The sequence below is a fragment of the Arachis stenosperma genome, chromosome 2, assembly GCF_014773155.1.
Source record: "Arachis stenosperma cultivar V10309 chromosome 2, arast.V10309.gnm1.PFL2, whole genome shotgun sequence".
Classification (NCBI taxonomy): Eukaryota; Viridiplantae; Streptophyta; class Magnoliopsida; order Fabales; family Fabaceae; genus Arachis; species Arachis stenosperma.
Window position 1 is genome coordinate 114,572,228 of NC_080378.1, and position 22,188 is coordinate 114,594,415.

The following is a 22,188-nucleotide window of genomic DNA, read 5'->3' on the forward strand; positions in this document are numbered from 1 at the left end:
ATCCTAACTTTTGATTTTATTCTATATCATCACTCCCCCAATTCCAATTATACTACCCCTCTCATTTCTAATTACTGTTATTCCTCTTCGCTAAAAACAACCGCCAAATCCTTATATGCAACCCTTCTCATCTTCAGATTCCACGACCTCATTTCAACCACCACTGTCCCCGCCGCCGCATTAGCCACTGTCTTCGGTGCAAATTATCGCAAAACTCGCTCCACTACTACGTCAACATCGTTGTTCTCCACATCCATCGCCATTGTTGAGCTTAAGGATGATTAATTATGATAATTAGAGAACTAATTTTGATTTTAAAAGTGCTATATAAGTAGAGATGAAAAACTCTATTAAAGGATGACTCATTTTGTTTTACTGAAAAAAAAAAAAACTAAATTCAATACTTCTATTCTTTAGCTTTTCTGCCCTTTTCAATTTCCCTTTCTTTCTTTCTATTCCTCTACGATAAGAACTACTGCTGAAAAATTCCTTTCATGGTATCAAGAGCAACAGGTGTTTGATCCATGGCTTCCCCCAACGAAGACTCTGCCAATTCCAATTTCAACAACACTCCTCTCCCCTCTTCTGTTATCAACAATTTTTCTCCAAATTTCTTCAATCAAAAACCCTTTCACCCGATTAGTGACAAACTTGGTGAGAATAATCACAAAACTTGGCAACAACAAGCTCTCTTTGCCATTCGAGGACAAGATCTTGAAGATCATCTCCATCCAACACGAATTCCTCCTCAATTTGATTCGACGGCAAATCAGCAAGCTGTGATTGAATCTCAACAATTCAAACAATGGAGGCAGGACGACTATAATCTCAGCTCATAGATGCTCGCATCTATGGATTCTGATTTCAAAGGTAAAATGGTTGGGTGCATCTTTGCTTATGAAATTTGGGGAAAGATTGAAGAATATTTCGAAAAATCCATCAAGTATAGGGTTAAACAACTCAAAGCACAACTCAAATTGGTCAAGAAACATGGTATGTCTGCTCAAGATTATATCTCAAAAATTAAAAGCCTTGCTGATTCTTTGGCAGCCTTAGATTTCCCTCTTTCAACAGAGAAACATGTAAAAGCTATTCTTGAGGGTTTAAATGAAGACTATCAAAGTCTTTTAATCACAATCAATGCGAAACCTGAAATGTATAGTTTTTGTGAAGTGCAAACTCTGGTATTGACTCATGATGACATGATGAATAAGTTCAGAAAGCCAGATAATGTTCTTATACAAGCTAATTTTGCTCAAAGTTCTTTTCCTTCTATGTCAAATACTGTGAGAGGCAATCCGATGCGAGGAAGGGGGAGAGGTAGAGGTCGACCTTTTAGAGGTGGCAGGTCCTTTTATCAACAACCACGACCTCAATGCCAAGTATGTGGCCGATTTAGACACATTGCTTGGCACTGTTTTCATAGATTTGATCAACAGATTCCCCCACCGTCACAAAATCAAGGCACTCAAATGAACAATTATAACTCTCTTTCATCGACTGCTTCCACTCCATCCCAAGTGAATTCTATTGCAACTACTCCTCCTCCACCTACAAATACTTTTCACAACCCTGCTACATTTCTTGCTGCGCCATCAACTATCTCTGACCCAGTTTGGTATCCCGATACAGGTGCATCTCATCATGTAACCTCTTCTCAATCTAACTTGATTGCATCATCTGAATACACAGGGCCAGAACAAGTGCAGATAGGTAATGCAACAGGTATTTCTATATCTAATGTTGGACACTCCTTTTTGTATTCTTTATCTTCTAAAAGATGGTTCTCTCTACAAAAGCTAATTCACTGTCCTCATATAACCAAGAATCTGATCTCTATTTCTAAATTTGCTGAGGATAATTTTGTTTATTTTGAATTTCATGTTTTTTATTGTCTTGTTAAATGTCAGTTCACCAAGAAGGTTCTACTACAAGGTTTTAGGCAAGGAGGTTTATATCAGTTTTCTAATATTGTTGTCCCTTATCATTCACAAACAGATTCATGTCCTAAAGCTTTCTCTATCTCTCTTCCTTCTTTTGATTTGTGGCATAAGAGATTAGGACACACTGCCACCAAAACTGTACATCTTGTTCTATCACAATGTAACATTCCTTTTGATAATAGTGTTGATAATAAGAAGCCTAGTCTTTGTGAAAATTGTGTTCAAACTAAAATGCATTCTATTCCATATAGTGATTCTTTAACTATTTACACTTCACCATTGCAATTGGTTTATATGGATGTTTGGGGACCCTCTCCCATTATTTCTCATCTTGGTTACAAGTATTATGTTACATTTATTGATGCATTTTCCAGATATACATGTACTTTTTTACTATCTCACAAATCTCAAGTTTTTACAGCTTTCATTCAATATAAAAATTTTATAGAAAACCAAACTGATTGCAAATTAAAGGCTTTACAGTCAGATAATGGCGGTGAGTACACTTCCAAAGTTTTTTCTACATATCTTGCACAAGAGGGTATTCAACATCGTTTTTCATGTCCATATATTCCCCAACAAAATGGAAGAGCTGAGAAGAAACATCGACAACTAATAGAAATGAGTTTAGCCATGTTATCCATTGCTCAAATGCCAAAGATTTTTTGGGATGAAGCTGTTATTACAGCTACTTATTTGATAAATAGGTTACCAATTTCTATTTTGTCACAAAAATCACCTTTTGAGGTCTTATTTAAACAGAAACCTGATTATCAATCTCTCAAAATCTTTGGTAGCGCATGTTTTTCTCTTCTTACACCTTTTAATCAGAATAAATTAGACTATAGATCACATAAGTGTGTGTTTCTTGGATATGCCCCTAATTACAAAGGCTATAAATGTCTATCACCCAATGGACGAATATATATCACTAGGAATGTTAAATTTGATGAATCTTAGTTTTCTTATTCTGACTTATTTCTCTCTAAATCTGTTACTAATGAGCTTGACTTAACTAAGAAGGATGCAGATAGTTCCTTTTATTTTTCAAAGTACCCTGTTCCTACTGTTGTTCCACATGTAACTTCCGCCACTCATCAAAATTCATGCACCTTAAATTAACAAGACACTCTCCTTAGTTCACATACAGTTAAAGGTGTTCCTTCTGTCACAACTAATGACTATCCAAGCCATCAATTAGAGGATGCTTTTGGTCCTAGCCACAATCCTACTCCAACACAGCCACAAGGCCAATACAACCCACTTTTGGCATAGACATTGTTATTCCACCTATAGAATCCTCTAACACTCAACCCTCTACAACATCACACCATTCACAACCAATTACTCCTCACAATACTCATGCTATGATGACAAGGTCTAAAACAGGTTCATCTAAACCAAAAGTGTTTTTTTTCTTCTATTCGGTCAGAAACTAGTGATGAACAACCTCCTAAAACAGCTCATGTTGCCCTCAGTATTCCTTGTTGGAAAGAGGCGATGATAGAAGAGTTTCAAGCTCTCCAAAGAACCAATACTTGGTCTTTAGTGCCTAAGCCAGAAAATGCAAAAATTATAGGTTGCAAATGGGTTTTTACCATTAAAAGACACCCTAATGGATCCATTCACAAGTATAAAGCTAGGTTAGTGGCTCAAGGCTTTCACCAAGAAGAAGGTTTTGACTTTGAACAAGTTTTTAGTCTGGTAATTAGACCTACAACAATTAGACTGATCTTAAGCTTAGCTCTTTCTCGAAATTAGGTGATAAGGCAATTTGATTTCAACAATGCCTTTTTGAATGGGGATTTACATCAAATAATCTACATGTCACAGCCGATTGGCTTTGAAGAAAAGTCTAACACACATGTTTGTAGGTTGAATAAATCTCTCTACGGCTTGAAACAAGCTCCTAGAGAGTGGTTCATTAAGTTAAGCACCACTTTGCACTCTTTTGGTTTCAATAATGCCAAGTCTGATAATTCTTTGTTTATAAAGAAACATACCAATTCAATTATTTATATTCTTTGTTATGTGGATGACATTATAATTACTGACAATAATTCACATTGTGTGGCTGACATGATTAAGAAATTGGACACTGTTTTCTCATTAAAAGATTTAGGTGACTTAAACTATTTTTTGGGGGTTGAGATTCACAAAAATGAAAATGGAACTTTGCATCTCTCACAAACCAAATATATTGCAGATTTATTGTCAAAATTGGGGATGGCGCGAGCTAGCTCTATGCCAACCCCTATGGTTTCTTCGTTACAATTGTTGTCGACAGGTTCAGAGAGTTTTGAAGATCCAAAGCTTTATCGAACTGTTGTAGGATCTCTACAATATTTATGCATCACAAGACCAGATATCTCTTTTGCTGTGGCAAAAATTAGTCAATTTATGCATTCTCCCCTCTTGGCTCATTGGAAGGTAGCAAAACGGGTGTTAAGATATTTGAGAGGCACACAGCATCATGGTTTACTCCTACACAGAAGCGATGATATGAGATTATATGGATTTGCAGACTCAGATTGAGCTGCAGATCTAGAAGATAGAAAGTTGGTGTCAGGATATTGTGTGTATTTTGGGGCTAACTTAATTTCTTGGATGTGCAGGAAACAACCGACTATAAGTCGTTCCTTTGCAGAAGCAGAATTTAGGAGTGTAGCAGCTTGTGAAGCTGAGGTACAATGGCTCAAGCATTTGCTAGAAGAACTGGATGTCAAGCTTCAAACTGCTCCAATGATATATTGTGACAACTTAAGCACTATTTTGTTAATGGCAAATCTTGTGTTACATAACAAGACTAAACATTTCCAGTTTGAAGTACAATTAATCAGGGACAAGATAAATCAAAAACAGTTACATGTTATGCATATTCCAGGAACAGACCAGGTTGCTGATCTTCTTACTAAACCTTTGACAGCCTCCACATTTGAAAGATTGAGGTTCAAATTGCAAGTTGTCCCAAGGCCAAGCTCGAGTTTGACGGGGGGTGTTGAGATTAAGGATGATTAATTATGATAATTAGAGAACTCATTTTGATTTTAAAAGTGCTATATAAGTAGAGATTGGAAAACTCTATTAAAGGATGACTCATTTTGTTTTACTGAAAAAAAACTAAATTCAATACTTCTATTCTTTAGCTTTTCTGCCCTTTTCAATTTCCCTTTCTTTCTTTCTATTACTCTACGATAAGAACTACTGCTGAAAAATTCCTTTCAGCCATCGCCTCCTTCCTCAAAATCGCATCTTTCATCCTGTCAGTCTCGGTCTTCAAATCAAATTGTATCCTCTTCTCCAAATCCCTAGCAATGTCGATGCTGACCGACACATCGAACTGCCTCTTCCTCGGCTTGCGCAGTGCCGGAGATCGACGATTTTTGATAGCATCAGGAGAAGGCACCTTCATGCAGTGTAGGTGGCACTGAGTTTCCCACTTCAAGCATGACAACATAAAATTGTGAAGAAGGCCTACTCAGATGGAGGAGAAAGGATGGTGATAGTTGCAGTGAAAATAGTAGTTAGAGATGAGAGGGATAGTAGGATTTGAGATTGAAAAAATAATAATGTGAAATAAATCAAAAATTAAGGTAAAATTGTATTAAAGGGTAGTTTAAAAAATTTTATTTAATTTTTTAGAGTTTAGATAATTTTCTCTACAAAATCTTATGTTTCATGGATATAAAATCAATTTTAACTTTTTGTGGTTAATTTTGTCTACTCTCAGAATTTTGGTGGGTAGAAGTAGCTATTTAATCTATATATATTCATTCTAATATACTTTACTTTCTTATTGAAATTTCGATATGGTTTTCTTTAATCAATTTTTTAATAAACATGACACTTGTTAGGATTTTTGAAGTTTTTAAATTAAAAGTTTGTCTAGCTCAGTTGGTGGGCGTTAATGTTTTATATTTTTTGTTTAATTTTTATAAAGCATTGATATGTTATTCAAGTAGAAACAGAAGCATGATTCTGCAAACAGCAAAGAAATTCTTAGAATTGAAGCGAAAAAAGTTAGTGGCTAATGTAATTTTATTTTTTTTTTGTATTCAAATAATTAATGTACATTTTTATATTTTTAAATTTAAATTAATATATCTTTTGATAGTAATGTGCATTATTTTTGCCCCCTCAACATAAATTTTCTGGCCATATATTTTTAACAACAAATTAATATATCTTTTGATAGTAATGTGTATTATTTTTGCCCCCTCAACATAAATTTCTCTTTCAACTGTCTTTTTTCCCTGGCCATAAATAATCTCAATCTCCTCTTTCAACTGTCTTTTTTCCCACATCATAGTGTCTCCTTTATTGTATTGTGGAGTTTTTCTTGAAAGAAGACGAAGATTAGTGTGGACAAATATTAAATTTTCTACACGTTTAGGCTTCAATTTGTTTCTTTTTAGGAAATGGATAAAAGAATATGTGCTCCAATTCCTTTCACAACAAGAAGATGAAGATGGTTGTCCTATTAGCCTAAGAGCAATTGGTTGAAGAAATTTTGTTTTACCACCATGAATTAGCCACCAAGATTTTGCATCAACTATGCCTCTATCATTCAAAGAATCATAATCATCAAAGACACCTTTACCATCAGAATCATAGAGGTTAGAGCAAAATAGAAATACAGAACTAAAAATTGATTGATGGAAAAATAAACATTCTTCCTTAGTTGAAATGGAGGACGTAGAAGAGCACCACGGAAGAGCACGGGAGCAGCGCAACGGTCATGGTAGAAGTGTCGACTAGGGAGGCGGCAAACACGGCAGCGAGAACTAAAGCAATGACGACAACAAGTGGTGGTTGGAAAAGCAACGAACATGGCAACGAGCACGAGAACAGCGACGACGAGCACGGCGGAAGTGGTGACCAAAGAGGTAGCAAATAGGCACCGCATAAGTAACGACAGTGAAAAGGAGATGCTGAGATTGAGAGTGAGTGGGTGTGGTGAGGGACGACGAACACCCACGGCGGCGATGACCGGAGATGGCGGCTACGACTGGAGGTGGCGGCAGACTGACGGTGAAGAGAGGATGAGTGGGTGTGGAGCTACTGAGCCAGAGACGGTTTGAGGATGGAGGTGGAAATTAGGTTTTTTACTTTTTTGATTTGTCATAATAACGAAAAATGTATATTTTTTCAAATTTTATATATCTTATCTACAACGTAAAAGAGATATAAGTAATTTTAATTTGTTTACCGTGTAAATGAAATATGTAAAAGAAATAAAAATTAATAAATATGCTATAAATTATTTATTTAAAAAAAATCCGCAAAGAGCAACAAGGAAAATTCCCAAAACTGAAGCAACAAAATTAATCAGAATTCCAAAATCAAGTGCAATCCTAAGAAAAGCTCAGCTAATAAATGTTACACTTTAAGACAAAGACATAATAAAACATAGGTTCGCATCACTTTTAGGGTATGAAAATGTTGTTTTATGGTAAAAGAAATAAATGTTTTCATTAAAAAAAAATATTCCGTATCATGCTATAATGATATTCAGAGAAATCTTTATAAGAGAAGGTGAAAAAAGACAGTTGAAAAAGGAGATTGAGATTGAGATTTGAGAGGGAGCTTACAGTTGTAGGGAAAGATGAGAAATTGCAAAGAGGATACAAGTCATTGCTACTATTGAAATTGAAAACGCTTTTATTGAAGAGTCAAGGTACGGCCAAAAACAACGTTCAAAACCAGGTGACAAATTCGAAGTGTAAATTGTGTAAAAACAAAAGGAGATACTTCAAGAAATACAAATTTTTTATTCCATAATTAATAATATATTTTTTGTTTAATTTTTCCAAATTATTATCTATTCTTATTAATTTATTTTTAGAGCATCTTCCATGTTTAATTTTAGTTCAATTTTATTTTAGATTTTATAAATAACTACATAAATATTTATAAAATTATATATTATAAAAATTAATTTGAGATTTAATGTGAAATTTATTGTTCTAATATTTAGTTTCAACTTAATTTAAATTTTATATTATTTTTAATTATTTTATTTAATAAATTATACAAATAATAGTAATTAATTAGTCTTTCTTTAAAATAATACGATTTTTTTATAATACCAACCTTATTTTAAATGTTATATTTAATATAAATTTTAATTTAAAATTAATTTAATTACTATAAATATCTGAAATGATACCCAAAAAATAACCTACAATGATAAAATAGAAAAGTGATATTAATAAGAAGGGTCATATTATTATCGTTCCCTCATTATAATAATGAGATTCATTGGTTATTTTTTGTATATTTTAAATTATTTTATAGTAATTAATTAATGTGAGGAAAGAATTATTTTGTCTATTATGATCTATATAAAAAATTAAAAAATTTATTAATAATAAGTAGTAAATATATTTTACATAAATCTGATAAATTTTTAATAATAAATGAAAATTTTCATTTAATAAAATATATTTTATACTAAATTTTAATATCAATATAGTCTAAATAAGAGTAAATTATTAAAATGGTATCTAAAAGGTCGCACTGTTGACAAACGAACCCCAAAAAATATTACAAATAAATTTTAGAAAAATTTAAAAATACGACAAAAATAAAATTAGATATTAATTATATATTCTAAAAAATGACTTTAGATATCAAATTTTGATATAAATTTTTACAAACATTACTAGAAAAATAAAATCTTTTTATTCTTAACATTTGATAATTTTTTGTCAAGTAAATTTTTTTAAAAAAAATTATTGTGAATGACCTCATTTGTTTGCTTGAAAAATAAAAAGAAAAATCTAAAGATCAAATTTGCTTCCATTTTTTGTGTACCTTCTAAATATTTATTCAAATGTTGCCACAAAAATTTAGATATAATAGATAAGCCGTTTACTAAATATAAAATTTTTTTTGTTACTTACAAAAATTATAATATTTATTAGTTCTTTTTGTCGTATTTTCAAATCATTCACAAACTATTTTAATTTGTTGATAACTTTTTTCAAAAACTTTTTTGTCTGCGACTCACTGAATCTTTCAGATACCAAATTAATAGTTAACCCGTTTAAATAATTATATTGTTTCACTCCTCTCTCCCTCTATTCTTTAATCTTTGGTAGAAAATTAAATAAAATTATTATAAATATTTTTCTATTCAATTAAAAAGAATACTAGACTACTAGTATAATTTAATATTTTTTATTAATAATTAATTAATAATATTTAAAAATATGTACTAAAAATACATTATTAAATTGTTAAACTAAAAAAATTAAATTAATAACTAAAAATATTAATAAAAAATTGTAAGTTCTATTCGCATTGAATTTTTTTTTTTAACTAACAAAGAAATGCCATGACACTATTCCCTTTTATCGTGAAAGTATTGTTAGTCACAAATAATGATTAAAAAGTACTTTGATTGACGCATTTATTTGTGAGTAAATAATCATTTTTTATTTGTAGTTATTGTTTTGAATTTGAGGGTTGTAATTGGGTTTGTTTACGGGTTGGACATGACAAACAAAAAAGAGGTTGACCATGATGATAAAAGCAATTTAAAAATTTAACATTTTTTAACGGATCAATTTAAAATTTAATGATTGAATATTTTTACTAAATAATACTAATTTTTTTATGGATATAATGTTCATTTAATTTTTTACAGTCAATTTTATTAGTTTTCAAATTTTTTATAGTAATTATTTATTTTTTATTTATTGCACAATTTTATTTTCATGTGTGATGTCAAAAGTAAATTTTGGAAGTTGGAACACTCATACCAAATAAAGTATGTACTTACCCAAAGTTTTAAGCATTTTTTGGGGGGCAATTTACCCAAATAAATAAATTGTATGAAAGCTTTACTCAAATACACAAAATAGAAATCCTTTACGTACATGTGCATTTTCACACTTCTATGTAAACCGTGGGAAGCTACCACGGTTTCTGATTTTAACATAAACCGTGGCAACCTACAACGGATTATGGTATTTGTGATTTGTGTGTAAACCGTGGCAAGCTCCAACGGTTTACGAAGAGAGAAAGCTAAGCATAAACCGTGGTAAGCTCCCACGGTTTATGAAGAGTTTGACGTGAGAAATTATAACTTATTATTTGCTTACGTTGTTATCTTTTAAGTTTTTAAATACGCTTTCTTAAATTGTTGGATATTTAGTTTTTAATATTGTTGAACTAATAATTTGTTTAGGTATCATCACTAAAATTTTTTAAAATGTTATTTATAAAAAAATTAATATTATTGAAATAATTTAAAAAAATTAATATATAAATTATTCGGTTAGGTTGTTAGATATCAATAAGGATTTAGTTTTCGAATTTATTAACAAGGTTGTTAAGTATTTAAATCTTAATATTATTGAACTAATTTAAACAAAATTATTTATAAATTATTTTAAAATTAGGACGGTTGTTTAATAATAAAATTAACAATTTAAAAGTAATAACAAAATAATAAGAAGCAAGTAGTAGTAAGAAACAAGTTCGAAAATAAATTATTAGTAAGGTTGTTAAGTATTTAAATCTTAATATTATTGAATTAATTTAAAAAAATTAATATATAAATTATTCGGTTAGGTTGTTAGATATCAATAAGGATTTAGTTTTCGAATTTATTAGCAAGGTTGTTAAGTATTTAAATCTTAATATTATTGAACTAATTTAAACAAAATTATTTATAAATTATTTTAAAATTAGGACGGTAGTTTAATAATAAAATTAACAATTTAAAAGTAATAACAAAATAATAAGAAGCAAGTAGTAGTAAGAAACAAGTTCGAAAACAAAATAATAAGAGCTTAAATAATAAAATGGAAACAAAACGTTCTTTTAAAACAAAATAATAAAAAATTAAATTTAAAAGAGATTGTTACTTTTTAAATTTAAGTTATTTACTTAAGTTGGTTTGCTTAGGTTGTTATTTTTTTAATTTTAAGTTATTTTGCTTAGGTGGTTATTTTTTAAATTTTAAGTTATTTGTTTAGTTTATTATTTTTTAAATTTTAAGTTATTTACCGATTACTCTTTTAAATTATAAATTATTATTATTTGTTTTAAGTGGTTAGTTTTTAATTTTAAATTATTTGGACATAAATTAAAATTAAAAAATTTTTAAAAAATACATGCTTCAGTTAAGAGGACTCTTATGTCTCGATTCATAAATTTGCTAAGAAAAGTCGATGACGAATAATCAATTATTATTTTTTAAATATCAACACTTACGCATAATAAATGAGTAAAACGAAATCTAAGAATTTTAATATTAACTTCAATGTAAGTTTATTTATTTGGATTTGTTTCAAGATTTCATTCTATATATTCGAATTTATTTATTTTAGTATTTTGTATTTAAATTGTTATTTTAACTTTATTTTGTTACAAAAAATTTTATAATATATTTTTTGTACCGGAAAGATTTTAATTTGTTAAAAAAAATTTTTTGTTGAAAATAAATATTTTTTCTATCTTTTTATTTAAAATATTATTATTGATATCTTAATATTAAAAATATAAAAAATAAACATACTTTAAAAAGAATACTTTACGTTGTTTGGTCTTTATAAAATTAAAATAATTAATTAATTATTAATTTTTAAAGTGTAACTATTTTTTTAATAAAAAATAATTTATAATTTCTTTTCTAATTTTATGAATTTGTTAATTTTTAAATTTTAAAATATAAAATATATATGTATACAGTTTGGTACAATTTTTGTTGTTGTCATTTTTAAGTTGTAATTAATTTTTTTAAATATAAACACTTACACATATTAGAGGAGTAAAACGAAATTTAGGAATTTTAATATTGACTTTGATATAAATTTATTTATTTAGATTTATTTTAAGATTTTATTCTATAAATTTAAATTTATTTATTTTAATTTTTTTTATTTAGATTGTTATTTTAACTTTATTTTGTTATAATTATTTTTGTAATATTAAACTTTTTTGTACTTCATAAACCGTGGGAGCTTGCCACGGTTTATGCTTTTAGCTTTCTCTCTTCATAAACCGTTGGAGCTTGCCACGGTTTACCTACAAATCACAAACACCATAATCCGTGGTAGGTTGCCACGGTTTATGTTAAAATCAGAAACCGTGGTAGCTTCCCACGGTTTACATAGAAGTGTGAAAATGTACATGTACGTAAGAAATTTCTGTTTTGTGTATTTGAGTAAAGCTTTCACCCAAATTATTTATTTAAGTAAATTGCCTTTTTTGGGGAACAAAATTGGATAACTTGATATTAGATAACTTGCAACTTAAGTTAATTAACTAAGAAAGGTGTTGTATTCTACTTATGGTTTATTAGTCAGCAATTATCCAAGATTCCAAGGTACGGTAGACTAATGCACTTGTTAAAGATAAACTTTGAAAAATCCTAAAACCAAAAAGGGGCCAATGATGCATAGTCTCATTTATTCTTGTTATATATATATATATATATGTTATCTTAAATTCTTAATCAGCCGTCACCAAAAAAAAAATTCTTAATCAGCCGTTTTATAGGGGAATGATTTTATAAGTTCTATCGTATATTCAATAATATATTAATATTATTGAAAAGCTGTGTAGTATTTGCTTTGTTTTAATTAATGAAAAATAATTGATGACTTATATTCATTTAATGACTTATTTATATATTCTCTCGATTTTTTTTGGGTGATTTGCCACGTTATTTTATATCGTCACAATATCATCATTCTCACTTTTTTCAAAAAAAAAAATGCTATTCAATTATCAATTATAACCTTAATTTCTAATAATGTTGTAAATTATCCTACTATCCTCGTTATTTTTTTCCATCAATTAAGAGTTAAATATGATTAGTTTTAAATTTTACTTATAACTGGGTTAAAACATGCGTAATATCCAAAAAAATAGTATTATAAATTTTTGTACATAATTTTTTGAAGGTAACTGAAATAATAATAGAAAATTTTTTGATTTTGTAGTACGTTAAAAAACAATATATATAACTCTTAAAACAAAAATATTATATCATAATAAATTCTATAATATAAAATATAATGCTAGTAGTATAATAAAAACCAACTATGTCAATCTATGCTTTATATAATGAGGTAGGGTACGAATTCGGTACACGACTATATATAGCGCACTGAAACGCCATTTTTTTGTTTGGTGCACCAGTCAGTCGAAGGAGGCAAGAATAAAAATACATATTTTTTGTGGGTCTTTTCCGCAATTTCGTATAAGTTAGAGGGGTCACTTTTAGAATTTTTAAAATGAATACATTTAACTTAATGGTCAGAATTAGTTGGACACTCAGCATTTGGTTAACAACTATTACTGCCGCTAAGTTCCTCCTCCAGCTCAAGTTCTCTTCCTCCCCTTCCCCTTCGTCGCAATCGCACCGTCCATTCCATTAACTCCACCGCCGCTAACTCCTTCTTCTCCCGACTCAGCTTAACTCCTTCTCCTAACCACTCACCGACGGTGGCTTGGGCAGCGTCTTGTTCCAGCAACTCATCCGACGAGATTCGGAGATTTTGAACCACGAAACGCTATTTTTCTTTGGGATTGAGAAAGTGTTCAGTGTTAACGATTCTATTTTTCTCACCTCTGACGACAACGGAGTCTGATCTGCATTGTCGGTTGTCTTCGGCAGTTGATGGCTTCGCCGTCTCCATCAATGGAAAGAAGGTACCCGTTGTATTATCACCCTTCACTTGATTTACAAATATCTCCCTTTGTTTCGTCATAGGTCTACAATTTTCTTGGAAGGACATCCCCCAATTTTGCGAGTTTCGCTAAATTACCGCATTGTTGCTGTTTAGCACAGGGTTGCCGGGATGAAGATACCACTGGGGGCGTGCGTGTCGCCGAGGAAGCAGAAATGTGCGACGAAGCAGACCACGGAGTTGGATCGTTTGAGGGCGAAGGCTTTGCAAGGATGGAGTCGGACGAGTACGACTTACAGGAAGATGAAACAGAACACGACCATCGTGAAAAGGCCGATGTCGACAATAGGGATGCGGTTGAAATGGAAGACAATTTGGACGGCGTCGGAGGAATGTCTGACAATTATGCGAATGATGACTTGTACGCTGTTGATTCCGGCAAGTCGATAGGTTGGATTGAATTTTTGAACTTGAGCGAGGAGGATGTTCTCTGCTTTAATTTCGCAGATGTTGACATTGCATTTGAGTTCTACCAGCAATATGCAAAGCACTATGGCTTCGGCGCGAGACGTTCCAGAAGCGAAAAACGTGGTGAAGTAAGGATACAGCAGGAGTTCGTGTGCCACCGACAAGGGTACCGATCCCCGAAATTCTACTCGATGCCTAACCAGCAAAAGAGGCCGAGGGCTGAGACATGGTGTGGATGCCCTGCAAGGATGCTACTCCGCATGGACGATGAATCAGGACGTTGGCACGTTGCGTACTTTTCAGACATGCATAACCACCACGTTCTTGAGTTGTGATTTTCTTCCATGCTCCCAGGCCATCGGAGGATGAGCGAAGCAGACATCGAGCAGATGAACGACATGCGCAAAGAGGGCATTGGCGTCTCGCGAATCCACGGTTTTATGGCGAGCCTAGCCGGCGGATATCATAATGTCCCGTACACAACAAGGGACATGCACAATGTAAATGGGAAGCAACGAAGGGAGGGTGGCCTAGATGCGGAATCGTGCCTAAGGTATCTTCAAGAGTGCAAGGCAAATGATCCAGCACTGTACTACAAAGAAGTTATTGATAGTGAGGGCGTGTTGCAACATTTGTTTTGGTGTGACGGCACCAGCCAAATTGATTACCAGGTATTTGGAGACGTGGTTGCATTTGATGTAACGTACAAGAAAAACGTTTACCTTTCACCTCTTGTAGTATTCTCCGGTGTGAATCACCATAACCAAACGGTTGTCTTTGCCGCTGCACTGGTGGCAGACGAGAAAGAAGAGACCTATGTCTGGCTGCTTAAATAGTTGCAAACTTCAATGAAAGGGAAGGCTCCCATGTCCATAATAACCGACGGTGACAGACAAATGAAGTCTGCGATCGAGCAAGTTTTTCCAGAGGCTCACCATCGAATCTGTGCTTGGCATCTACTCCGAAATACCACGAGCAACATCGAAAAGCCTAAATTCACCAGGATGTTTAGGGATTGCATGCTTGGCGTCTACGAGGTCCGAACATTCCAGAGAAAGTGGTTTGAGATGGTTGAGAAATTTGGCATCGCCGATAAAAGATGGGTACAAGACATGTACGAGAGAAGGCACAGTTGGGCCACAACACACATACGAGGAAAGTTCTTTGCCGGATTTCGAACAACATCAAGGTGTGAGGGCTTGCACACTGTGATATCACGGTATGTTAAGTCTTGATATAGTTACACTGAGTTTTTACGTCATTTCCATCGATGCTTGATGTTCGTGGGTGAAAAGAAAGTGGAGGCTGATTTTGAGTGTACAAAGGGTGACCCTGTTATGACCACCAACCTGAAACAGTTGGAGCGGAGTGCAGAACTACACTCGGACAATTTTCTATTTTTTTTGTTCCCATTCTTGACAGGGCCTGTGCAATGAGGGTGGTTGATTATGAAGATAACAGTTCCTATTTTATCCACACCGTCTCTCGATACGGCACTCCGGGGAAGGATTGGCGTGTTGTTGCAACGTCTGATATGAGGGCGGTTCGATGCACGTGCATGAGAATGGAATGTTTCGGGGTCCCCTACGAACATATAATTGCAGTGCTTGTTCTTAACAATGTTCATGAAATCCCAAGGTCTCTGATATTGTCGAGATGGACCAAGGATGCAAAACTTGTGGCGGTGCAGTCGATGGGCGTGATTTGGGATTCTGTACAACTGACGCAACACTGGTGCCTGATGGATTGGTACCGGAAAGTGTGCAAGATTGCATGTCACAGCACTGAAAAGTTCTAGTTTGCAAGAGACATTGCCATGCTGATGCTGAAGCACTTCGAGAACGAAGATGCAGGGGACACCAGTTTTCCACACGAGGGGCCACCTACTGAGGGTGGCAGAGCCCCAGCGCAGAATCCACCCAGGCGCAATACAAAGGGTAACGGTGCTCACGATGGAAAGAAACCCCAGCGATGTCGTTTGTGCCGGGAGGTGGGACACAACAAGACGACGTGTCCAAACCGCTGCACAATGGAGTCATCCAGCGCAGTTGCAGATGACATGGATTCGATGGACACTGACATGGTGGGTTAGTCGCTTTATAGATGATCTAGTTAAGATTTCTGCCCTGTTAAATGGTTCTAATCATTTGTTTTTTACCTTGGTGTCAGCTCTATGATAACCTATCCGGCGATCTGTATGCGACCGCAAAGATTCCTTTGTTCCAATGCTCTGATAGTGACATGCAGGCTGGGTTTGTTAACAGCGACTTCACTGGGACCAACACATCCGGGCCAGTCATGTCTCTCGCTGATTGAGCAAAGGGGGCCTACAGTCGTCACCACCGTGTGTTGCAACGGTAGGTTGGTCGAACCCTTTCACATTCTTCGGTAGGCTGTAGCCGCACACCGAATATTGTCTTCATTTCATCTTGATACAGAACCGTCTGAATTACAAAGTTGATTTTGTTAAACTACATATACATGAGGATGTCTATATGCCGTCAAAGTTAAAACAAGTTTTTGCTATGTTGGCCTTCATTGGTATGTGGCTGTGCTCTATAATTAGCTGATTTTAATCGTGTATTTTCAGTAAAACCATAGAGAGGAAGCGACGACTGATTCCAGAAGTGGAGGTGTGAAGTGGTGTCGTGCGAAGAGCTGCAAATCCACTGTCAAACCTGATGTATTATGTATCGCTCGTTGTCGACCCTTTTGTTGAACCGGACATGGTAGTTAGGGGGCATCTTTATAGCGATTCTATGTTTAGTGGATATTTTGTATGTATGGTAAGTGGATATTTTGTATGTAACGTTTATGCGGATATTTTGTATGTAACGTTTAGTGGATATTCAGATGCACATCTCCTAAAAAAACTCCCTTCGTCTGCCTCTTTGCAGTAGACATTCGGAACTGGTTACGTCTTGCAGTAGCCTGTGTACTCGTTGGAAAATGCATGTGGTTCAATCGCGGTTTTGAAATGCTTTGTAATGGATCATGGCTTCTGGATGTAATTTAAAACACCCGCTTAAAACACCGGATGTGATGAATTGAATGCACTAAATGAAGTATGGTAACAACTTTGAATCAATAAACAACTACTGCTAATTATCATTTTTAGGAGATTAATAAATCATTGTGAAGTTTCAAAATTCAAAATTACAAAAATTAGGTAAAGTGAAGCGAATTACATTCAAACTTCACAGCTTAAAATTACATTCAAACTTCACAGCCATTGGCACTAATTGACATACCTTTTTAATATTGGGAGATCACTCTATTTGCAATGCTACGTGCACATTAACACCAGAAAATATTATCGTGTTTATCATCTAAAGCATAAGTTAATGAGGGCAAGGTATGCCTAAAAATAAAATATAGATTAAAGATACAGATATATGGACATGCAGCTTGCAGCATTGTACTTGACAAACGGAGGCAAGAAAATAACATGGACCGAGTTACTTGGATGGGGGTGAGGGGTGGTGGTTGGGGGGTTTAGGATACAGGAGTTCTCAATATATATGCAGCCGGTAGTCTTGCGGCACCAGCCGCTCGAAGACACACACATGGTCGTGTCTTAGTTGGCATGTAGTTTCTAAGGCAGACCAGCCTACTCCAAAACATCCGTTCGTCCTCCCGGCATAGTGCGTATACTGAACGGTCTACGCGCCCCTCTCGTTGGTAATCAAAATTGGGCTATCCTCGTAGACTCCCGGCAGAGGTGGGACATTTGGCTGGAAGCGAGGACATATTTTTTAGGGTGAGAGCAATGAAATAATTGACTAGAACAATAGCACCAGAAATAGTTGCCTTTAAAAATAATTGTCGACACACTTACGAGAAAACGGCATGTCAGGGGGTGTACGATTGGCTTGACAAAAAATGGATTGGTTGATCTGAACCTATCGGCTATGTGCATTGACCTGGGAAAATTATAGGAAATACATCTTTCAAATTAGATTGCTTGGATGAACAAAGAATACGAAGCCATTGATCGAAACAAAATTCAAATTAGTTCTCTCTCATGTTATAATAAAACATTTAGTGCAATTACATAATAAAAACTCCTTAACATATGAAAGAAAATTTTGTTCTTTAAAGGACAAGTATTCAATCTCTCAACCGGTTATATTATACGAATACAATCTCGTGGTTCAATTGGAGCATATCCGCATGTTCATTATTCAACGTTTGTACAGATTTTATACACCATCGTAAATTATCATTGCTCATACAAAAATTATCTCGTACCCATTTTTTTACCTGACCCCTTTCGGTCACTCCCTATTGCCTATCCAAGTTACTAGTTTTGTATAAATTCAGGATTATACCAATATTATACCAATATGTAAAAAAATAAATTTACTGTCACAGTCTTAGTACCCAGCCCCAGAAAAAAACCTTCCGATGATGTAAAAGGTTGATTGACTAAACAGTCTTCCGTCCATTCAAACGTCACTTCAATAGTGCAAGGTCCAGATCATATCCAGTCAAGAAGAAAGGATTATTTGGACTAAGTTATAGCCAAGATACGCATTAATTGCGTCGTCTGTGTACTCCACATAATTATGATAAATTAATTGATCAAACAGACAGTTTTTTAACAAAAAAAAATTACAAAATAAAATAAAATACACCATCAGTACGCATAGCAATTAGCAAGGGGTTAATGAAGGGGTTAATGAAGGATCGTAACAAACCGGCAATTGCTAGCCACTGTATTGACGGATTACATCATAGTCTGACCGACAATGCACGCACGGAGCATGATCAGCACCTCTATCATCGGGGTTTAGAAAACTACTTAAACGTAAACAGTCCCCAAGAATTCCGCACCTCGTATTCGGCCAGGCATTGCACACACGACACACTGGACAAATCGCTCGCATCATCCATGGTTCCGCGGGTACGGCAACTACCGAAACGGCATGACATGAGCTCCTCTGGGTCTGCCGGGGGTATCTCCAACCACTGGCCCGCAAACACCTGCGTGAAGACCTCTCTGCACCTTTTGACAACACCGAACTCACGGACCACACCAAAAAATTCGAATCCACGGCGGATCTCATCCTCGTCCTTGTCACCAAGCGACAGTAGCAGCATCAAAGAGATGTAGCAGGCCTCCACATCGCCCAACTCTGCTGCCTTGGCCAGGTTCTGTATACCACCTCTGCGGTGGCCAAACAAGAATAAATGAGCCATCCCCATCCGGAGCAGAGCGGCCAGATTCCGCGCTGTGGCGCATCAAAGCAGAAATGTCATTGCAGGCCGCCCAACATAGTCCAGGAAGCAAGCAATCGGCAGCACCGAACCCAAGGCATGCCTGTATACGGCTTCAGAATTGCATACAGCTGCAAATAACCTGCAACTCGCCTTCATGTTGAACAGATCCTGAATGGAATTCGATGTAACCATCGGGGCAATACTCGACCATATTTCGTGAGGAAGAAGATTCAGCGGACATTCGTGCTGAACGGATACGTCCACTCTCTTTATGCCCTTCTGGGAACTTCTGGCTATTTGCAAGGACTTCGTGGAGGGATTATTGGAGATTATAAAGAGGATGCACGAATTTGTAAATGACCTTGTGGCATTTTACTTTTTAATATACTGCCATTGGGGGGAGGGGAAGGGGGGTTGTGGTACAGTACCGCATACGTTTTCCTAGATGTTTTCTTCGTTTACCGATGCGTCTAGATGGTATAATAATTATATTGATTAAAAAAGTATTTATCGTATTTAACTGGGAACACATATTTAACTGGGAACGACATAGTATCATTTTTATGATATCCTAATATTATATGAAATTATAGGAAATAAACATCTTTCAAATTAGATTGCTTGGATAAACAGTATTCTGTCCATTCAAACGTCACTGTAATAGTGCAAAGTTCAGATCATATCCCACTCAAGAAGAAAGCATTATTTGGACTAAGTTATAGGCTTATAGCCAAGATACGCATTAACTGCGTTGTCTGTGCCATCCACATAATTAATGATAATTTAATTGATCAAACTGACAATTTTTTAACAAATAAAAAAAAAAAATTAAATGAATTACACCATCAGTACGCATAGCAAGGGCTTAACGAAAGGGTTTATTGAAGGATCATAACAAACCGGCATTTGCTAGCCATCGTATTGGAGGATTACATAAAGAGAAACCCACAACAGTACAGTTGGGGTAGGATTGGCAAGAGTGGTAAATAGTCACGGTCGTTCAGATGCGTGCAAACATTTTTTTCAAGAGCACCGTGGTATCTTTGCAAATGTCTGTCAAGAAATTGGTGTAGCTCTCGAGCTGCCCAGAAATACGGAAAACCTCCATCATTTGAACACCCCTTTGTACGTCTTCCTCGTCTTCGTGATAAAAAGTTAGCAACATGGAACACAGGTAACCTGCTTCGACGCTGCCCTCCGTTGAGGCCCTAGCAAGCAGTTCCATCCCTTTGTCACGGTGGCCAAATCGAAGATACTCCGCGAACCCATGTCGGACTATAGCATCCATATTTCCTACTTCCACGCAGCGATCAAGGAATCTCCTTTCAGGCCCGTCGAGGTGAAGTAAAAAGTGCGCTAACGATTTATACGACATCGTCGCATGCTTGTATATAGCGTCTGAACTCGCTGCACCGAGGAACACCTTACACGTTGCCTGCATGTTGAACAGATCCTCAATCGAATTCGATGCAACTATCGTGGCAATACTCGACCATATTTCACGAGGAGGAAGATTCAGCGGGCATTCGTGTTGAACAGATATGTCTAGTTTCTTAATGTCCTTCTGGGAACTTTCGGCCATTTGTAAGGACTTCGTGGAGGGATTATTGGAGATTATAAAGTGGATAGATGAGTTTGTAACTGAGCTTGTGGCATTTTGCTTTTTAATATACTGCCATTGGGGGGGAGGGAGTTGGGGGGTTGTGGTTCAGTACCGCATACGTTTCCCTAAACGTTTTCGTTTACCAATACGTTCAGATGGTATAATAATTATATTGATTAAAAAAGTATTTATCGTATTTAACTGGATGCCCATTTCCTAGGTGGGGCTAATATTCTCAAGAATGAAGTAATTTAAAGGAGCCTTAATAGTGGTAAATAAGACAAATGTTATTAATTTTTTCTTTGTTGGTGCAAGTACACCCCTATTCTTGAACCTAGAGTCCCTGCACCCCTACTCCTGAACATAGGGTCCGCGTGCAAGTAAACCTCGACTGCTGTTGCACCATTCTAGTTGCTTTACTTATTTACTCTTCCATTTCTTAGCCTCCGGGTGAGACAAAAACCCATAAACTGTATTCCACCATCAAGCCTAACCACCTCTCCCTCTGCAAGGTGTACCAGATTTCCTCTAACAGTCGGATGCCAATGCGAACAGAAGGTGGGTGGTATGTCGTCTTTAGAGGGAGGATACCTGGAATATACCCCAACTGCGAGTCGGCATCAGCTTAGGTGGATGGCTTTCCACGGAACCTGCTTCTTCGTTACCGGAGTTACCAAGAGGCCGTGAACGCTTGGAATGACTACTTCCAGGTGACTGCATCGCCTGTTACGGAGCTGGGCAGCGAGCTCCCACCGGCGTCGGAGTTCAATCGACTTGTTCACGATGGATGGCACGATTCGACGGTGACGACGACTACGCCTGTTCCGGGCCTAGGCAGCAAGCTCCCGCCGGCGTCTGAGTTCAATCGATTCCTTCATGGCGGACGGCACGATACAACGGTGACGGTGACGACGACTCCCGCGGCGGTACCAGGTGCATATGGTAAGCAAAAAATGTGTTCTTGCGACGCCCCCACGTCTAGTCACTTGCGTCGGTATCAATATGTTGCTAACAAAGTTACATCACTTGCAGCCAGCCAATCGATTGAGGACATACAATAGGTCGTTGCGTCGATCGAGTACCGTGTATCCCAGATAGAGAGAGAGAGAGAGGAACTCAAGACTTAACTGGGAGAAATCATACGGCAGCTGGCCAACATTTTGCTGGACATGTAAAGTCCCAGGTCTTAGGGGTCAGTGCAACAATGGGATGGAGACACCGTAAACCGACCCCTCCCCTCCCCTCCCCGACAATGTATGTTTAGGTCTAGTATTGTACTGTTTAGGCCCAATACTAATATTGA

At 35.4% G+C, this 22,188-nt stretch overlaps 1 protein-coding gene across 1 annotated transcript; it reads right to left on the reverse strand.

Moving 5' to 3' along the window:
• Positions 1–20,282: 20,282 nt before the first annotated feature.
• On the reverse strand, positions 20,283–20,864 carry LOC130963497 (putative F-box protein At1g67623). The gene has a single exon (XM_057889606.1). It carries the CDS (start codon positions 20,862–20,864, stop codon positions 20,283–20,285), a length of 582 nt encoding a protein of 193 aa, XP_057745589.1.
• Positions 20,865–22,188: the final 1,324 nt, after the last annotated feature.

What these genes read in the sequence shown, in the direction of transcription:
- LOC130963497 (XM_057889606.1), bottom strand. Translation starts at nt 20,864, where the DNA reads ATGGCCGAAAGTTCCCAGAAGGACATTAAGAAACTAGACATATCTGTT.